At 37.5% G+C, this 15,327-nt stretch overlaps 1 protein-coding gene across 5 annotated transcripts in view; it reads right to left on the bottom strand.

Annotated features, from left to right (window-relative positions):
- The window catches only part of MLF1 (myeloid leukemia factor 1), a 43,628-nt gene that overhangs the window by 14,866 nt on the left and 13,435 nt on the right, over nt 1–15,327 (bottom strand). For 3 of the 5 annotated variants that reach the window (XM_023623205.2, XM_023623206.2, XM_070243176.1), the window contains one exon: nt 2,067–2,214. In XM_023623205.2, the coding sequence (XP_023478973.2) occupies nt 2,067–2,214 (148 nt within the window). Of the gene's footprint in view, nt 1–2,066; nt 2,215–9,679; nt 9,748–15,327 lie in introns of those variants that run through there. The other 2 variants (XM_070243174.1, XM_070243175.1) reach the window with 1 other exon arrangement.

Genomic DNA, 15,327 nt, shown 5'->3' with positions numbered 1-15,327 from the left:
AAGAGATGATTTTTAAATGAGAAACAAGATGATAAGTTCACATACAGTGCTCTTTACTCAGTACTGGTTAAAAAACGCTAAATGCTTTGGGGCCTATGTGAATGTCTATCGTCATGCCCTCCATTGAGGTACCCACTAGCCACACATGGCTATTTAAAATTAGATTTGAAATAATTAAAGGTAAATTAAAAATTCAGTTCCTCAGTAGCAGTAGGCGCATTCCAAGTTCTCAACAGTCAAATGTGGCTAGTGGCTAGCTTACGGGACAGGACAGATTTAGAACATTCCCATCAGAAAGGTTCTAGAACCCAGAAAGCACTATTGGATAATGCTAGCTACAGACTTTAGCCTATACTAATGATTCATAATTTTAGATAAAAGTTAATTTATGCCACCATACACTGTACAAGGTAACATCTATTTTAGTTTTTCATTCAAATGATGGTTTTGGCCTTCCACTGTATTCAGAACTGTTTTCCTACTTGACTTTCCTTATTCAATCATGACTTCTGCGCAACCATATTACTTCAGCTGAAGGTTTTTTTTTCATTCCCCAAAACTTGATTTCAAGCCACGTTGGCGAGGCAAATATAATGTAAGGTGAGCTAAAATGCAAACGGTTATAAATTATGAATTTTACAAACTACAGTTTCACAGAAAGTTCTCTCTTTATTCGGTTATATATTTCTTATTCCAGCGCATTAAACATCCAGATGTCTAAAGCACGAGTGCCCAGGAAAGAACCATTTACTTCTACTTCCAATGGATGACCAGTGGAGTCACAGTTGATGCGTATAGGCATCCTCAATGAGAACTTTACAGCTAATTATACACAGATCTATGCTCACGAGGAAATAAAAGCGTCACTTCTTGTTTCTTCCACAAAAGCTACAAGTAGCTCATTTATGCACATAAATACAAAGCACTACATATAGTCCAACTCTTTCCTTGCTATGATTATACAGATATACAAAATACTTCAATGCTCATGTGAAAGATAAAATTTCAGAATGTCATATCTGATTTTTCTGTCCTCTTTAATAATGTTTTTTCTCTGATCTTAATTTTAGACTTTACGGAAAGTGATAGCCCTAGAAGTAAAAAATATATATTATGATATGACTATTCACTAATTAAAAGAAAACTAATTGGAATGTGAATAATATATATATTGGAATAATATATATGTGAAAAAGAATATAAAGATTACTTTCATTTAAATGGCAAATATAATTTTATCTATCAAACTTCTTAGGAATATTTGAAATATTTTGTTCTATTTAAGATTATTGCAAACAGAAAATATAAAAATATTTTTCTGGAAGTTTCCCAATTGCCCAAATCAATGTTTACTGAGTTCCAAATATCTACATTTTAATTGCAGAGATTCATCTATATAGAAATTCCTGTGGATCTGTTATTCTAGAACTGCCATTCCTGATGCTGAAAAACACAGAACTAAAATAAAAGAAAATAGTTAAGATATATAAAGACCCTGCAGGTTTTTTTTTTGAGTTGAGTGTGTTTGTGACCTTCTAGTTTTGCTCTTAGACAAGACTTATGAGAATATATTGCAGTTATGCATTGGTTTTGAATACAGTTAGAAGCTTACCTAAGTGTTGAAGGTCCAAGGTAGCAGTGCAGGAGGCTGGTTTCTCAGGGTCCGACAGAGATAAAGCATTACACGATAGCTTCGGCTACTATTTTGCAGTGGGGGAATGTTCTAATTTAAGGCACAATTTAATTTATGCTTGTTCTAATTTAAGACATGGGAGGAAATTCTAAGGTGAACAAACCATATATACATATGAAAAATAATACTTGAAGTTTGGCTTATAATATATAACCCTATGGACCTAAGGTTTTGGGAGCACAGTGGAATTCTATACAGCTAACAATTCACTGTTAAAGGATTCAGCTTTTCAAAAGATCCCTACCTTGTATATACTAGTTATCTCTATAATGTAAGTATTGGTTATATCCTTTCATCATAGACACATTTCTTTGTGAGACTTTGCTTCAATTCCCACGGGACCTTCTCACTAACTTTAAAATAAAGAACTTACAGTCAAGGAATCTTCACCGTCATCACGTCCCATGTGATTAAGAGCTCTTCCTCTACCATCAGAGATGCTGAGCAAGTCTCTTCCAAAAGGCTCAGAAAAACTTCTCATCATCTGTCGCATACTTTCTCGTTGTGCAATAAAAGAATCACTGTTGAAAACAGATATAATCATATAAGAGTAAGTGTTGAAATTTAAATAAGTAGGCAGATAAATATTACCAAGAATTATTGTTGGCTAATATGCTTGTTAAAGAGACAGAAGAAGAGTTTAGGAGTATAGAATTATCTCATAAAAACCCACTATGCATGAATACAAAAACTGTTCTCTGTTCTATTTGTTATCCACTATAATTCAGTCATGTATATAATAAAAACACACCTTTACTTATCCCTTACTGTATAAAAAGGATAAACACAAAGTAACACATCTCAGGTAGCTTAAGCCAGCACTGAGGGAAATGGTAAAAAAAAGACTGCTACCTGCCACCAGGTAGAGACCACTTTGGGCAGTCAACAAGATAAATTCTAGTGAGGACTAACAAAGAATGCTGGCTTGTTTATTTTTTAACTCTTATTTATGAAATACGAGAACTATAGCTATGTTATGAACACTGTAAAGATACAACACTATTTTAATAGACAAAGACAAAGCTACAGATCACCTCTATGAGGCTAACTTCTGTTTCTAAGAACTCTAAATACTAGAAATCACCACATAGTAAAAACATCTTCTAAGTCTTAAGACAGTGGTTCTCAAACCTTTTTTGAAATTACCAATCAACTAGTGAGGAGGTTAGAAATAGATTCCTCTCCCCCTCCCCCAAACTCCCAATGGAATTCATTAGGTCTGGGTGTGGTTTGTGGACACGCATCCCTGGTTATCTTAACTCAAGTGGTCCCTCACCCACCTCTGAGGAACACTGCCTCTTCTGTGTTTGTGGTACCTGAATTAATTAGAAGCCAACCCTCTTTCTGAGCCTAAGTTTCCATAGCTGTAAGATGAAGATAATATCTATATCCTTGTTGTTAAGATTAAATCAAGTAATCTGAAGGCACAAAGCACAGTATCTGGTTCATATAATATATCTGACCCATATAAATGCTAATTTCCCTTATCTTCTTAACTCATGTATGAATGCTACTCCCTCTTATTCTATTATTAAATACCTCTGAGAATAAAAAGAGATGTATTTTACTTAAACACACATACAGCAATAATCATATTCCAGGCACTATTCTATGTGCTGTGTAAATATCGATGGTCTTAATCTGATGTTACCAGTTCACCCCAAGTCCCATTCAAGAACCTAAAATTTTTATTGCCTTTTCACAGTGGTTTCTCAACTTCATTTCAGTTGGAAAGTCACAGACCCACTGGTTAATTCCTTATTGCTTATTCTAGAACTTAAGGCATATCCCCACAAAGCTCACCTTACCAAGGCAAGCTTCTTTCCTGTAGTCCAGGGGAGGCCCTAACAGTTTGTCCTCCTTTCAGAATTCTCCAGCTCAGTTTCATTCTCCTTAGGTCACCCTTCCCAGTTCTAATTCTAAATTCCAATCTTCTGACGTCATCATGTCAACACTGTATCACAACATAATCATAAAACCACTCAAAAACTCTGTCCTGCTAGTAATTCCAGGCAGAAAGAGCTTTTCCTTTGAATTCTGCAGTATTACTATACCAAAACCTATTTCCAGGGAGCTCAGATTCATTCACATATTATGTTGGTGATTTTAAAACAAAAAAGCTTCAAGTGCAATTGATTAGCAAACCACTTAACTGGGTTTGTGTTTGCATATGTAAAGAGGATTTTTGTTTTAATTTAGCTTTGTTCAGGTGTAATTTACATAAACAAAATTTATACACTTTAATTCTACAATTTGATGACTTTTGAAAAATGTACAGCCACAACTACCACCACAATCAAGATGCAGAAAGCCCCTTGACCCCCCAAATTCCCTCTTGCTCATTTGCAGATAATTACCTCCCTCTAACCCTAGTTATCATTAGCTGACAGGCTTTCTGTCACTATAGAATTTCATATATTGGCCTCATACACTATGTTCGTCTTGTGTAGTTTCTTCCACTTAGCTAATGCTGCGATGGTTCATCCACATTGTTCCATTTGTCAGTAGTTCATTCAGTTTTCCTGCTAGGTCCATGGTCCACACGTGATTTACCGCAACATAATCACAAAACTGATTCTAGTTTTTGGCGATTATGAATAACGCGTCTGTGAACATCATATAAGCCGGTCTTCGTGCATACATAGTCTCATTTCTCTTGAGTAAAATGCCTAGGAGTAGGACTGCTGGGTTATACGGTAAGAGTGGGTTTAACTTTGTAAAAAATGTGAACTGAGAATTCCAGTTGTGCTACATTCTTGCTGAAACTTGGCACTGTCACTCTTTTTCATTTGAGAGGTGGTTTAATAATACCTCATTGGGGGTTTATTTTCTATTATTTGTCATTCATATATCTTCTTTGATAAAAAGTCTGTTCAAAGTTTTTCCCCGTTTAAAAACACCAGGTTGTCTTATTGTTATGGAGTTCTAAGAGTTCTTTATATATTCTAGACAAAAGACTTTGATCAAATATACGTCTTCTAAGTCTTTTTTCCCAGTCTTGGACTTGCCTTTTTTCTGAAAATGAACTTATTCGGCTACACAGCTATGAATCTGTTAACTCTTCAATTGTCACCAGACTATGACCTGTGTGTAGTAGTTTTATTTCTGACTTAGTTTTCTACTTCTGTCTTTCCTTTCATCTTTGTTTAATTAATTCCAATTCTTGTTACAAATTACATCTCTATATAAACTGCTTCAGATTATTTTTAGAAGATGAGGAATAAGTAGCATTTAAAAAGTGAAGGGAAGACTTGGAACAGGGAGTTAGAAGTGGGCACTCTGAGGGGAGTATGGTAAAAAATAGTAAACTGTGTTTATTATTCTAATATACCTTCTGAATTTCCTGTCTGAAAGTTAAAAGGCTTCTATTTTTATTTTGTATCTTCTAATATGGGAAAATCATTTGTAGTTTTTTACAAACTGTTCTGATATTACTGAACTTAATCCCAGTTAGGAATATTATGAACTTGTCTAGTCTCTGGTAAACTAATGAACTCACTAATTTATCTGTGTGGTAGATGCAGCATCTAAGATGGCCCCCGTGACCCCATCCCCTGGCACTCATGCCCTCATGTGACCCCTTTTCCTTGGGTAAGGGCTGGACTTACTGACTTGCTTCTAACAGGATACAACAGAAGCGAGGGGATGTCAATTCCAAAGTGGGGTCTTTAAAAGAACTGTGATTTCTGCTTGGGTGCTCTCTTCACACGATGGCTCTCTCTGGGCTATGAGGCAGCCCCACAGAGAGGGCCATGTGCGTGAGGTCAGAAGCAGATTTCCGAGGCCAGCCAACAGTCACTGAAAGAACTCAGAAGCATATCCTCCATCAGTCGAGCCTAGGGATGACTGCAGCCTCCTAAGAGGCCCTGAGTCAGAACCACCCAGCTGCTACTCCTGGATTCCTAACCTACAGAAATTACGACATAATAAACGTTTGCTGTTTTAAGCTGCTAAGTTACAGCAGCAATAGATAACTGATACATGTTACATCCCAAAGAGCAGTGCATAACACATTTAAGACTGCCCTCATTCTAAGTCTTCAATTTTGTTGGTTTCATCTAACAACTGGGAGGGAAATGCATCCAACCATATAAAAATAAGTAGTTTGTCTGTAGATCTGTTCCTGCATCATAAGAAAATGTTTTATAGATTTTCACCAAACTTTAAGACTATGTTTGGGATGGTATGAATTATAATATAAGCCTCTATGGCATTAAAAAAAACCTCAGTTGAGGGTGGAGTTTGTCTAACAGACAGGTGGTCCTACTCTAGAGCAGCTGAAATTGAGGCACAAGAAGCCCATGGAACTGCTGATCAGGAGAGACAAATCTCACGTATTAAAACATTTGGGCCAGAGAAAACAAACCCTAGTTTAAATGAGCACCACCAGTACCCCCCACCCCCCGGACCCCATCAAAGGTCACTGAGGAAGAAGTTCAGAGCCACAGATATTAAGTGGAGATGCCTCTCTATGTGGCATGTACCCAGATGAGTGGAGACTTTAAGGATGGTAAGCGACTCTCCCAAGAAGTGGTGGGGAGACCATCTGACATATAGGACGGTTCAATTTCAATAAACACTTATTATGTATCCTGTGTGTCAAGCACAGACATTGATTACTGGTCTGGAGGAATTTACAATCTGACAGAGAAGTGAGACTTAGATGTTTTAAAATTAAGATTATAAAACTGGATATTGTATTAGTTTACTATTGCTTCTCTGACAAATTACCACAAATTTAATGACTTAATACAGATTTATTTTCTTACAGTTCTGGAGGTCAGAAGCCCAGAATGGCTATCACTGGGCTAGAATCAAGGCGTTGGTAGGGCCGTGTGTCTTCTGGAGGCTGTAGAGGAAAATCTGTTTCCTTGTCTTTTCCAGCTTCTGGAGACTGCCCACGTTCCTTGGCACGTGGCCCTTTTCTCCTTTTTCAAAGCCAGCAGTATAGTATCTTCAAATCTCTCTCTGACTCTTCCATATTCAAAGGACCCTCATGATTAAATGGAGCCCACCTGGATAATCCAGGTGACTCGCCTATTTTAAGGTTATCTGATTAACAACCTTAATTCCATCTGTGTCCTTAATCCTCTCTGCCATGTAAAATAACATATTTCACAGATCCTGGTGATTAGGACATGGATGTCTTTAGGGAGGCCATTATTCTGCCTACCACAGATACATTCCTAAAATCACATTATTTAAAGCAATTTCCAACTGTCCATCTCTGTCTGCATAAAATAGTCTTAGAAGGTTGAAACGCTGTAAGAACAGCCTGTGATGAACCTGGCACTAGTATGCTGAATGGGATGTCTATGACTGATGATTAAGACACAAACAGATTAAGGAACATAAACCTGAATCAGGACCAGCCAAAAGAGATCCTGAAATCCTCTGCCCCTGAAGAGGTACCCACCCCAACTGCAGCACTCTCTCTGCACTAATGGCCTGATTTGTAACTGTTCTTTCCTATTATAAGTCAAGGGGACTGCTGAGGTCCATTCTTAAGACTATTAAGTGATTACAGAGTTAAAAAAAAAAAAAGGAAATAATTTGAGATCCATACCAATGAAAACTACTTTCTGTTCTTAATATAACAAAGCAAGTCGTCTTCTATACTTTCCCTCTCCGTCTCCCACAAAACCCTCTCCTCATACTCTTGGAGCTCTTGTCTCCTTTCCTTAGCACTTAAAATCTTCCAATAGGGGCCAGCCACATGGCTGAGTAGTTGGAGTTCTGCCTGCTCTGCTTCAGCAGCTCAGGTTCCTGGGTTCGAATCCTGGGCGTGGACCTGCTCCACTTGTTAGACATGCTGCAGGGGCAACCCACACACAAAGTAGAGGAAGACTGGCAGAGATGTTAGCTCAGGGCTAATCTTCCTCAAGCAAAAAAAAAAAAAAAGAGGAGGATTGGCAGCGGATGTTAGGTCAGGGAAAATCTTCCCCACCAAAAAAAAATCTTCCAATAGTCATCTATACTTGTGTCCTTTACTTCTTGTGGCTCATTCACTTTATATCTTTACAAATGCCTTTTTCACCTCTGTATTAAAACTCCAAGAACTACCTTAACCTTTCAATTACTGAACCCCAAGGGTTGCCCCGATTCCTTGAATTCTCAGCAGCATTTGGGGGCTATGCATTGTTCTGAGCATTTTTTGAGAAATTTCTCCTTTAAATTCTCCTTTGATTGTTCTCTTTCCTTCTTGCCTGTGACAGAGCTTCCTGAATGCCACAGATAGATTCCCTCACCCTCGAGGCAGCAGGTGGGGCTGAGCCTACCAAAGCGCCTGGCCTGGTTACTCCTGGCTTCCATCAGTCTCTCCTTCTTGTGTTCCAAGGTGCTTTGTAAATATTCTCTAATTGTGAATGACATTAAAATGTTGAAAAGCACTGCCCTCTAAAGACATATTTTCTCTGGGCTTTATGCTTTATCCAGGCCTCTTTTCCCTGTCCTCTGTGGACGACTTCTTTTAACTTGAACATGCTTACAAGAGCCATTCCAAGGACCTCACATAATAAACACCAATTCATCATCCTCAACCTTTTTATCAGGGACTTCTAGCTCAATTTCTGCTTGTTTTGATGCAAATAGTCTCCATTTATTGAACAAAATACTCACTGAATACCTATGTAAAAGGTACTGTGCCAGGCAGTGGGGAGAGAACCCTGAACTTTGGAGGGCTAAAGCCGATTTTCAACTTCCTATTGGCCAGGAAGTTGAAACACTTTCTAAAGTACTCAGAGTACAAATTAAACATAATGACAAGGTAATTATCGAATACTTGCCTATTTCTATCCTAATAGGTCTTTTTTTTTTTTAAAGATTTTATTTTTTCCTTTTTCTCCCCAAAGCCCCCCCGGTACATAGTTGTATATTTTCTTCGTTGTGGGTCCTTCTAGTTGTGGTATGTGGGACGCTGCCTCAGCGTGGTTTGATGAGCAGTGTCATGTCCGCGCCCGGGATTCGAACCAACGAAACACTGGGCCGCCTGCAGCGGAGCGCGCGAACTTAACCACTCGGCCACGGGGCCAGCCCCCCTATCCTAATAGGTCTTTAAACCTAACATTTCTAACACCGTTCTTTTCCTTAGCCAGCTTTTCCTATGTCTCTATTTTTATTAAAGGCACAGCCATTGTTCTCCAAGTCACCCAAGTTCAAAACTTCAGGAATGGGTTGGATGTTAGTTGGATTTTTATCCGTCCTGTGCTGGCTCCAAGAGAGGAAAAGGGTGAACTTTGGTTCCCTGTGAAGAAGAAAGGAAACGGCAAGTCTCTAGTTCAATCTTCCTCCATCAAGAAAAGTTGAGGTTGTTTTACTTCTGGACTACCATTTCTTCTTGTATCTTACTATTTCCTCACTGGATTTTAATATCTAGTAATTTGAGCAGAGTAAACTCTGAGTACTCATGTCTAAATTTCTTCATTTCACACTCACACTGAAATAATGACTTATCTGAGTATAGAAATGCACATTATTTCCCCTCAGTATTTTGAGGACATTGCTTCATTATCTTCCTTACTTAGTGTTTAAGTCTGATGACAATCTGGTTCTCATTCTTTCTAAGAAATCTATACTCTCCAGAAGCTTCATATTTTTTTCTTTGTACGTTTTTTAATGTAATGAGATTACATGTTCATGGGTCCAAGTGTAGAATTATTTTTCTATTTTTTTAATTGAGTTCATAATAGTTTACATCAATGTGAGATTTCAGTTGTACATTATTTCTCAACTGTCACCACATAAGTGCTCCCCTTCACTCCCTGTGCCTGCCCGCCATGCCCCTTCCCCTGATAACCACTGAACTGTTGTCTTTGTCCATGTACTTGCTTATATTCCACATACGAGTGAAATCATCTGGTGTTTGTCTTTCTCAGACTGGCTTACTTCACTTAGCATAATTCCCTCCAGGTGTTTCCATGTTATTGCAAATAGGATGAATTTGTCTTTTTCTATGGCTGAGTAGTATTCCATTGTATATATACATACCACATCTTCCTTATCCAATCATCAGTTGATGGGCACTTGAGTTGCTTCCATGTCTTCGCTATTGTACACAGAGCTGTGACAAACATAGGGGTGCATATGTTACTTTGGATTGTTGATTTCAAATTGTTTGGCTAGATACCTAGTAGTGGGAGAGCTGGGTCATATGGTATGTCTATTTTTGGTTTTTGAGGAATCTCCATACTGTTTTCCATAGTGGCTGCACCAGTTTGCATTAGCACCAGCAGTGTACGAGGGTTCCCTTCTCTCCAACATTTGTTATTTTTAGTCTTAGTAATTATAGCCATTTTAACAGGCATAAGGTGGCATCTTAGTGTAGTTTTGATTTGCATTTCCCTGATGATTAGTGATGTTGAACACCTTTTCATGTGTTTATTGGCCATCTGTATATCTTCTTTGGAAAAATGTCTGTTCATCTCCTTTGCCCATTTTTTGATCAGGTTGTTTGGTTTTTTATTGTTCAGTTGTGTGAGTTCCATATATATTTTGGAGATTAACCCATTGTCAGATATATGATCTGCAAATATTTTCTCCCAATTGGTGGGTTGTCTCTGTTTTTATTCTAGTTTCTTTTTTTTTTTTTTTTTTATTAATGTTATGATAGATTACAACCTTGTGAGATTTCAGTTGTACATTTTTGTTAGTCATGTTGTGGGTACACCTTATTCTAGTTTCTTTTGCCTTGTAGAAGCTCTTTAGTCTGATGAACTCCCACTTGTGTATTTTTTCTTTTGTTTCCCTTGCCTGAGAGCACATGGTATATGAAAAGATTCTTTTTAGTTTGATGTCAAAGAGTATACCACCGATATTATCTTCCAGGAGTTTTACAGTTTCAGGACATATCTTCAAGTCTTTGACCCATTTTGAGTTTATTTTTGTGTATGGTGTGAGATAGTGGTCTACTTTCATTTTTTTTATTTCTTTGGAATTTTTACCATTATCTTCTTTTTATCTGTTCCTTCCTTGTAGACTTTTTAACCCTCTGTGACTTTGTGCTGCATGTCGGAAGAAATTCCTTGGCTCAGTTTCCCAGGTTAGTAACTGTAGGGGAGGAAGATATTTCCTCTACCTGCTCTGGGTCCTTCTGGCCAGACAATGAATTAAATTCACATGAGACAGAATAACAGGAGAAAATTAAACAAAGCTTTATAACATGTATACATGGGAGAGACCTAGAAAAACTGAGTAACTCACCAAAATGGTGGAAGCTCTCACCTTAAACTCCATCCTCAGCTAAAGACAAAGGAGGATGTTGGGGGGGGGGCGGGAGTCAGTTACGGGAGATCACCAGAAAAGCACAGTAAACAAGAGTCAGATTATCATGCAGACTTGAGTCCTTGCCTTCTGCATTGATAAGAGTTTCTAGAGATAAGGTCATCCCCTCTTCTTCCTGGTCCAGAGAGGCAGACACCTTTACAGATGGAGATTTCCCTTACAGATGGAAACGTCTCTTAACAAAGGGTAAGTAAATTCTACTTTCCAGAGTTTCTCTCATGTCTGCAGTTTTTAAAAGTAACCAGCCCAAAATAATCCTCATGCCAAAGAGACATATCAGGGAGTGGCCAATTCCAGTCCCCACCATAACTCAGTCTTTGGTTGCGAACATTCTGCTTAACTCAGTTTTTTCTTTTAAGATAAAAATTTCAATTTCTGCTATCTCTGGTTAGTGTTTTTTAATGACTGCACTATCCTCTGACATCTCTGAAGCTATTTCATATTTATCCACATGTAACGTTTTTGACAGTGTTCTTTCCCTAATGTTCAAGTTGTCACCTGATATCATTTTCCTTCACTAAAGAACTTTAACACTTGTTGTTCTACAGGTATGCCTGCAACAAATTCTCTTAATTTTCTTTTATCTTATTTTATTTCACTCTTTATTCTTAAAGGATATTTTCACATGATAAATCTAAGTTGATAGTTTTTTTCCTGTAGTACTTTAAAGATGTTTCACTGTCTATTGGCCTCTGTTGTTTCTGGTGGGAAGCCAAAGGGAATTCAAATTATTCTTCTCTTGCATACAATCAATGTGCCATTTTCCTCTGGCTGTTGTTGTTTTTTTTTTTTTAAAGTGTCTCAGACAAGATTGAATCTGGCACTAACTAGGACATGATGGCAACTCCGGTTGCTTGTTTTTGAGGAACATTAGCCCTGAGCTAACATCTGCTGCCAATCCTCCTCTTTTTGCTGAGGAAGACTGGCCCTGAGCTAACATCTGTGCCCATCTTCCTCCACTTTATATGTGGGATGCCTACCACAGGATGGCTTGCCAAGGGGTGCCATGTCTGCACGTGGGATCCGAACCAGTGAACCCCAGGCCGCCAAAGCGGAACATGCACACTTAACCGCTGCGCCACCAGGCCGGCCCCCTCCTCTGGCTGTTTTCAAGATTTTTCTCTTTGTCTTTAGCTTTCAGAAGTTTGACTATGATGGATTTAGGCATAGTTTTCTTCATATTTATCCTTAAGAGTTCACTTACAGCTTCTTGACTTTCTAAAGTTTTATCTTTCACCAAATTTGGTAATTTCCATTATTTCAACTAATTTTTTATGCCTCATTCTCTCTTCTTCTTCTCCAATTACACCTATGTTAAGACATCTTGATATTTCCCTACAGATCTATTGGTTTTGTTTTCAGATTGACTTTTATTAATATACTTTCAAGTTCACTGACTCCTTCCTCTGTCATTTCCATTCTGCTGTTAAACCCATCAAGTGAATTTTTTCCTTAAAAATATCATATTTTTCAGTTCTAGAATTTCTATTTGTTTGTTTTTGTTCTATACTTTCTCTCCCTTGACTAATATTTCATATCTTTTGGTTCATTGCATGTTTTTCTTTATATCACTGAGAAAAATTATAATAAGTGCCTTAAAATTCTTGCCTGTTCCAACATCTGGATCATTTTGGGATCAGTCTCTATTGATTATCTTTCCTCTGTAGAATGAATCACATTTTCCTGTTTGTCAAGTAATTTTGTATTGTATCTATATGTTGCAGCTATTATGCCATAGAAGTTATATATCTGTTATATTCAGGAGTGGTGATTTTTTCTTTTTAAAAATTCAAATTCTGTCTCTTAAGTGGCAGTTCAAATCACAGTTTAGTTCTTTTAGATGGGCCACATCTATGTTGTTTCAGCCTCAGAGGGAGATTTGTGAGGAATTTATTCACAGTAGCTGGTGCTCATGCTCTCTGACTCTCTCCTTTTTGGGACTTCCTTCTCACTTTCCAATGACTATGGCTGCACTAAACTCTGTCCCTGGTTATTAGGCCAGAACAATTTAAAGTCTTGTATCAGAGTTTTACCCACCCTGCATGGCACAGATCAGGTTTACTCTCAAGCTAGAATTGCCTCTCCCTTCTTCCAACTGTTGAGTATCCTCCAGTGCATGTCTGCTTTTGGTCATTCTCCAGAAAGTTGTTTCTGTATTTTATCCTGGGCTTTTGATGTTATCTGTAGGCAAGTTGGTACAATTGGAGATTTTTTGGCCACATAAAATTACAGTCCTCTGAAGACATAAATTACACTTTCTATAGTCTTCTTTGTTCAATTAGCTTTGGTATTTTAAATGCTCATTCTTTTGTTGGATCAGCACAGCCTTGCAGAAGCTCTTTAGTCTGATGATGTCCCATTTGTTTACTTTTTCTTTTGTTTCCTTTGCTTAAGCAGACATAGTATTCAAAAAGATGCTTCTAAGACCGATAAAGATTGTACTGTCTATATTTTATTCTAGTTTTATGGTTTCATGTCTTACCTTCAAGTCTTTAATCCATTTTGAGTTAATTTTTGTGTATGGCAAAAGATAATGGTCTACTTTTGTTCTTTTGCATGTGGCTGTCCAGTTTTTCCAACACCATTTATTGAAGAGACTTTCCTTTCTCCATTGTATGTTCTTGGCTCCTTTGTCAAAGATTAGTTGTCCATAGATGTGTGGTTTTATTTCTGGACTTTCAATTTTGTTCCATTTATCTGTGTGTCTGTTTTTGTACCAATACCATGCTGTTTTGACTATTATAGCTTTGCAGTATATTTTGAAGTCAGGGGTTGTGATGCCTCCAGCTTTGTTCTTTTTTCTCAGGATTGCTTTAGCTTTTTGGGGTCTTTTGCTGCCCCTTATGAATTTTAGGATTCTTCATTTTATTTCTGTGAAGAATGTTATGAGGATCGCACTGAATCTATAGATCGCTTTAGGAAGTATGGACATTTTGACTATGTTTATTCTTCCAGTCCACGTGCATGGAATATCTTTCCATTTCTTCATGTCATCATTGATTTATTTCAATAATGTCTTATAGTTTCATTGTATAGGTCTTTCACTTCCTTGGTTACATTTATTCCTAGGTATTTTATTCTTTTTGTTGCGATTGTAAATGAGATTTATTCTTGAGATCTTTTTCCGTTAGTTCATTATTAGAGTATAGAAATGCAACTAGTTTTTTAAGTTGGTTTTGTACCCTGCAACTTTCCTGTAGTTGTTGACTATTTCTAATAGTTTTCCAATGGATTCTTTAGGGTTTACTATATACAGAACCATGTCGTCTGCAAAGAGTGAGAGTTTCACTTCTTCCTTGCCAATTTGGATTCTTTTTCTTTCTTTTTCTTTCGTAACTGCTCTGGCCAAAACCTCCAGTACTATGGTGAATAAGAGTGGTGAGAGTGGGCACCTTTGTCTTGTTCCTGTTCTGATAGGTATGGCTTTCAGTTTTCCCCCATTGAGTATGATGCTGGCTGTAGGTGTCATATATGGCCTTTATTATGTTGAGGTATTTTCTCTCTATACCCATTTTATTGACAGTTCCTATCAAAAATGGATGTTGGATCTTGTCAAATGCTTTCTACGCATCTATTGAGATGATCATGTGGTTTTTATTGCTCATTTTGTTAATGTGGTGTATCACACTGATTTGCAGATGTTGAGCCATCCCTGCATCACTAGTATAAATCCCACTTGATCATGGTGTATGATCTTTTTGATGTATTGCTGTATTCAGTTTGTCAATATTTTGGTGAGGATTTTTGCATCTTAGTTCATCAGCAATATTGGCCTGTAATTTTCCTTGTGTTGTCCTTGTCTGGCTTTGGGATCAGAGTGATGTTGGCCTTGTAGAATGAGTTAGGAAGTGTTCCATCTTCTCAATTTTTTGGAATAGTTTGAGAAGGATAGGTATTAAATCTTCTTTAAATGTTTGGTAGAATTATTCTGAGGAGCCATCTGGTCTTGGACTTTTATTTTGGGGGACGTTTTTGATTCTGTTTCAATCTCTTGTGATTGGTCTCTTCAGATTCTCTACTTCTTCTTGATTGAATTTGGGAAGATTGTATGACTCTAAGAATGGATCCATTTCTTCTTGACCGTCCAATTCTATATATACTTATTAAGTCCATCTGGTCTAGTTTTTCATTTAATTCCACTATTTCCATGTTGACTTCCTGTCTGGATGATCTATCTATTGATGTAAGTGGGGTGTTGAGGTCCTCTACTATTATTGTGTTGCTGTTAATTTTTCCTTTTCGATCTGTTAATAGTTGCTTTATGTACTTCGTATGCTTTCCTTCCCTTTAACGTTATAGTGTTTGCTAACCTGTTCTGATAAAGAGCTGCAGTTCTCTGATTTTGTCTGACAATT

This window comes from Equus caballus, chromosome 19 (genome assembly GCF_041296265.1).
Source record: "Equus caballus isolate H_3958 breed thoroughbred chromosome 19, TB-T2T, whole genome shotgun sequence".
Classification (NCBI taxonomy): Eukaryota; Metazoa; Chordata; class Mammalia; order Perissodactyla; family Equidae; genus Equus; species Equus caballus.
This window is presented reverse-complemented; position numbering and strand designations above follow the sequence as displayed.